This window comes from Sapajus apella, unplaced genomic scaffold (genome assembly GCF_009761245.1).
Source record: "Sapajus apella isolate SASKATOON/1434 unplaced genomic scaffold, GSC_monkey_1.0 scaffold2, whole genome shotgun sequence".
NCBI lineage: Eukaryota > Metazoa > Chordata > Mammalia > Primates > Cebidae > Sapajus > Sapajus apella.
In genome coordinates, this window is record NW_022436942.1 from 81030742 (window position 1) to 81035322 (window position 4581).

Genomic DNA, 4581 nt, shown 5'->3' on the forward strand with positions numbered 1-4581 from the left:
TTTTTTTTTTTTTTTTTTTTTTTTTTTTTTTGAGATGGAGTCTTGCTATGTCACCTAGGCTAGAGTGCAGTGGCACAATCTCAGCTCACTGCAACCTCTGCCTCCCAAGTTCAAGTGATTCTCCTGCCTCAGCCTCCTGAGTAGCTAGGACTACAGGCACGCATCACCATGCCCAGCTAATTTTTTGAATTTTTAGTAGAGATGGGGTTTCACCATATTAGCTAGGATGGTCTTGATCGCCTGACCTCGTGATCCACCCGCCTTGGCCTCCCAAAGTACTGGGATCACAGGTGTGAGCCACCACACCCAGCCTAGTTTTTTGTATTTTTAGGAGAGACAGGTTTCATCATCTTGGTCAGGCTGGTCTTGAACTCCTGACCTTGTGATCCACCCGCCTCGGCCTCCCAAAGTGCTGGAATTACAGGCGTGAGCCACCTCGCCTGGCCTACTTAGAGCATTTTTAGGTTCACAGCAAAAATGAGCAGAAGGTAGAGAGAGTTCTCATACACGCCCTGTATCCACATGCACACAACCTTTCCCATCATCGACCTCCACACCAGGGTGGTACATTTCTTATAACTGGTGAATCTTCACAGATACATTATTGTCACCTAAAGGTTACAGTTAACATTTGGGGTCACTCCCTGTGTTTATATTCTATGGGGTTTTGACAAATGTGTAATGACATATTATCCTCTACAGAATAGTTTCACTGTCTTAAAAATCCTCCGTGATGTGCCCTTCAGCCCTTCCTCCACCTCACCCCTGGTCACACGAATCTTTTTACTGCCTCCATAGTTTTGCCTTTTCCACAGTGTCATATACTTGGAATCCTGTAGTATTAGCCTTTTCAGATTCCCTTTTTTCACTTAGTAATATGCATTTAAATTTCCTCCTGAAGGTATCTTTATAAAAGTCTGATTAGGCTGGTGCAGTGGCTGACGCCTGTAATCCCAGCACTTTGGGAGGCCAAGGTGGGAGGATCACTTAAGACCAAGAGTTTACGACCAGCCTGGGCAACATAGTGAGACCCTGTCTCTACAAAAATACAAACATAAAAATTAACTGGACATAGTGGTGAGCACCTGTAGTCCTAGTTACATGAGATGCTGAGGTGGGAGGATCACTTAAGCCCAGGAGTTCAAGGTTACAATGAGCTGTGACTGCACTGCAGAACTCCAGTCTGGGTGACAGAGTGAGATCCTGTCTCTTAAAAAAAAAAACAAAAAAAAAAAACCTGGGCACAGTGGCTGACACCTATAATCCCAGCACTTCAGGAGGCCAAGGCGGGCGGATGACCTGAGGTTGGGAGTTGGAGACCAGCCTGACCAACATAGAGAAACCCCGTCTCTACTAAAAATACAAAATTAGCTGGGCGTGGTGACATATGCCTGTAATCCCAGCCACTCGTGAGGCTGAGGCAGGAGAATCACTTGAACCCGGAGCGGGAGGTTGCAGTGAGCCGAGATCACACCATTGCACTTCAGCCTGAGCAATAAAAACAAAACTCCATCTCTCTTTATTTATTTATTTATTTATTTTAAAGATGGGGTTTCACCATATTGGTCAGGCTGGTCTCAAACTCCTGACCTCAGGTGATCCGCCCACCTCAGTTTCCCAGAGTGCTGGGATTACAGGCGTGAGCCACCGAGCCCAGCCACAAAACTCCATCTCATAAAAAAAAATAAAGGAAGAAAGAAAAGACCGAGCGCAGTGACTTACACCTGTAACCCCAGCACTTTGGGAAGTCGAAGCAGACAGATCACCTGAGGTCAAGAGTTCAAGACAGCCTAGCCAACATGACGAAAACCTTTCTCTACTAAAAATACAAATATTAGCCTGGCATGGTGGCATGTGCCTGTAATCCCAACTACTCAGGAGGCTGAGGCAGAAGAATCACTTGAACCCAGGAGATGGAGATTGCAGTGAGCAGAGATCATTGTGCCACTGCACTCCAGCCTTGGGCAACAAAGACTCCGTTGCAAAAAAAGAAAAGGCTGATTGTTATTTTTCTCAACTAGTACAGACATTGTATACACAATAATTACATCAGATATAGCACCATGTTTTTTTAAATAACTGATAAGTAGGAATACCCCAGTATGAAGTTCTTTCAACAAAGAATATTTTTAAAATTCATAGAATTCACTAATGCTATGCTACTTTATCTCAGCAAAGGAAATTTCTTACTAATACAGTTCTCATACAGTTCTCATCATTCCCTTTTCCTTTTTTTTTTTTTTGAGACAGAGTCTCGCTTTGTTGCCTAGGCTGGAGTGCAGTGGTGCTCTCTTGGCTTGCTGCAACCTCCACCTCCCTAGTTCAAGCAATTCTTCAGCCTCAGCCTCCCAAGTAGCTGGCATTACAGGCACCCACCACCACTCCCTGCTAATTTAAAAAAAAATTTTTAGTAGAGACAGGGTTTCACCATATTGGCCAGACTGGTCTAGAACTCCTGACCTCAGGCAATCTTCCCACCTCAGCCTCTCAAACTGCTGGGATTACAGGCGTGAGCCACTGCGCCTGGCCATTCATTCATTTTCTTCCCTCTTCCCAACCTGAAATTACACATAAAAGATGTTAGGAAACAGACATGTTTACAAGCATCACCAGCATAATTCAGTAGGGCAGATACTAGTACTGAGAGGATGGTAGAATTAATAGAGAAATATATATTTGTATTCCTTTTTGATGATTGCTTTCTTAGCCCACTTTATTACTAAAACTGGGCTTTATTACTTAGCCCATTTTTTTACTAACTCTTTTGCGTTACTAAAAAGAATTAAGGAAAAAACAAAATAGAGAAATAAGCACAGATTGTGACTAGCAAGAGTAGTGAAAGCTTTAAAAGGATTCAAGTAGTGTCATCTGTGTTGTTTTCTTGTAGGCTAGAAACGAAAGCCTCAGCAACACGTTAGTGGAACTTTCTGCTCAGGTAGGACAGTTACAAGCTCGAGAACAAGCTCTCACGACAATGATAAAGCTAAAGGTAATCAAAAATAAGAATTCCTCCATTTGCCAGAGTGCTTGGTAGTTTATATTCATATTCATTATCTTACCTAAGTCCCTAGCATCCCAGAAATGGGAAGCTACCAGTGTTGCTCTTGTTGGTTTTCTTTGTTTTGTTTTCTTTTGTTTTGAGATGGAGTCTCACACTGTTGCCCAGGCTGGAGTGCAGTGGTGCAATCTCAGCTCACTGCAACCTCCACCTCCTGAGTTCAAGCAATTCTCCTGCCTCAGCGTCCCGAGTAGCTGGGACTACAGGTGTGCGCCACCACGCCCAGCTAAATCTTGGATTTTTAGTAGAGACAGGGTTTCACCATGTTGGCCAGGGTGGTCTTGATCTCCTGACCTTGTGATCTGGCCACCTTAGCCTCCCAAAGTGCTGGGATTACAGGCGTGAGCCACTGCACCTGGCTGCTCTTGTTTTTTTTTTAAAACACCCATTTAGAAATGAAGGAAACAAGTTTAAAATGGTGTTTCCAAGGCATGAAAAAGGAGGCTGCTTCTGGTCTTCTATCTCCAAGGCCCATTTCATGGGCTAGCATATCTGAATTAACTTGTTTTCTCCCTGGGTACCTATTAGTAGTTCTCATAGAGTTATTGGCAATTAGATTGTGTGATGATTTGTCTGTGTGTGTGTGTGTGTGTGTGAGAGAGAGAGAGAGAGAGAGAGAGACAGAGTTTTGCTCTCATTGTCCAGGTTAGAGTGCAATGACACGATCTTGGCTCACCATAACTGCCTCCTGGGTTCAAGCGATTCTCCTGCCTCAGCCTCCTAAGTAGCTGGGATCACAGGCATATGCCATCACACCTGGCTAATTTTGTATTTTTAATAGAGACGGGGTTTTACCATGTTGCCCAGGCTGGTCTCAAACTGCTGGCCTCAGGTGATCCACCTGCCTCAGCCTCCCAAAGTGCTGGGATTATAGGCATGAGCCACTGCGCAAGGCTGATTTTTTTTTTAGTGGCGAGAAAAACCGTTCGCAAGCAAGCAGTTGATATAGTCACCAACATGCAATATACAACGATACCGTCTCCTGCCGTAACGTGTCTTTAACAATTGGTATTGAGGGGAACGATGTTGGTATAAAGAAATGCTCACACTAATAAATATGTGATTTTTCTCAGTACATTGTTTTGAAGTGATTGAGGCAAGTGCTCTTAAAATTAAAGAGAAAATATTAAAATCTACAGTCATGTCTTTAGTCAAGTAGTAGTCAGTTTCGTGGCTTCATCAACCTCTCTGGTTTGCATCACAGCAAACTCTGGCAAAGCTGTGAGTATGACTGAAGGTGCTGCCAAGGCAATTCCCCCCCCATTGAAACAGTGGGCGTGTTAGGAAGGCTGTGCTCCTGGAGGCTGGGCGCGGTGGGTGGCTCATGCCTGTCATCCCAGCACTTTGGGAGGCTGAGGCAGGTGGATCACTTGAGGTCAGGAGTTGAAGACCAGCCTGGCCAACATGGTGAAATGCCTGTCTCTACTAAAAATACAAAAAAGTTAGCCGGGGGTAGTGGTACTCGCTTGCAATCCCAGCTACTCTGGAGGCTGAGGTGGGAGGATTGCTGGAAGCTGGGAGGT

General features: G+C 44.5%; 1 protein-coding gene across 1 annotated transcript in view; it reads left to right on the plus strand.

The window, feature by feature from the left end:
* The window catches only part of CCDC62 (coiled-coil domain containing 62), a 54765-nt gene that overhangs the window by 11610 nt on the left and 38574 nt on the right, over positions 1–4581 (plus strand). The window contains exon 4 of the mRNA XM_032242835.1: positions 2888–2989. Within this exon, the coding sequence (XP_032098726.1) occupies positions 2888–2989 (102 nt within the window). The remainder of the gene's footprint in view (positions 1–2887; positions 2990–4581) is intronic.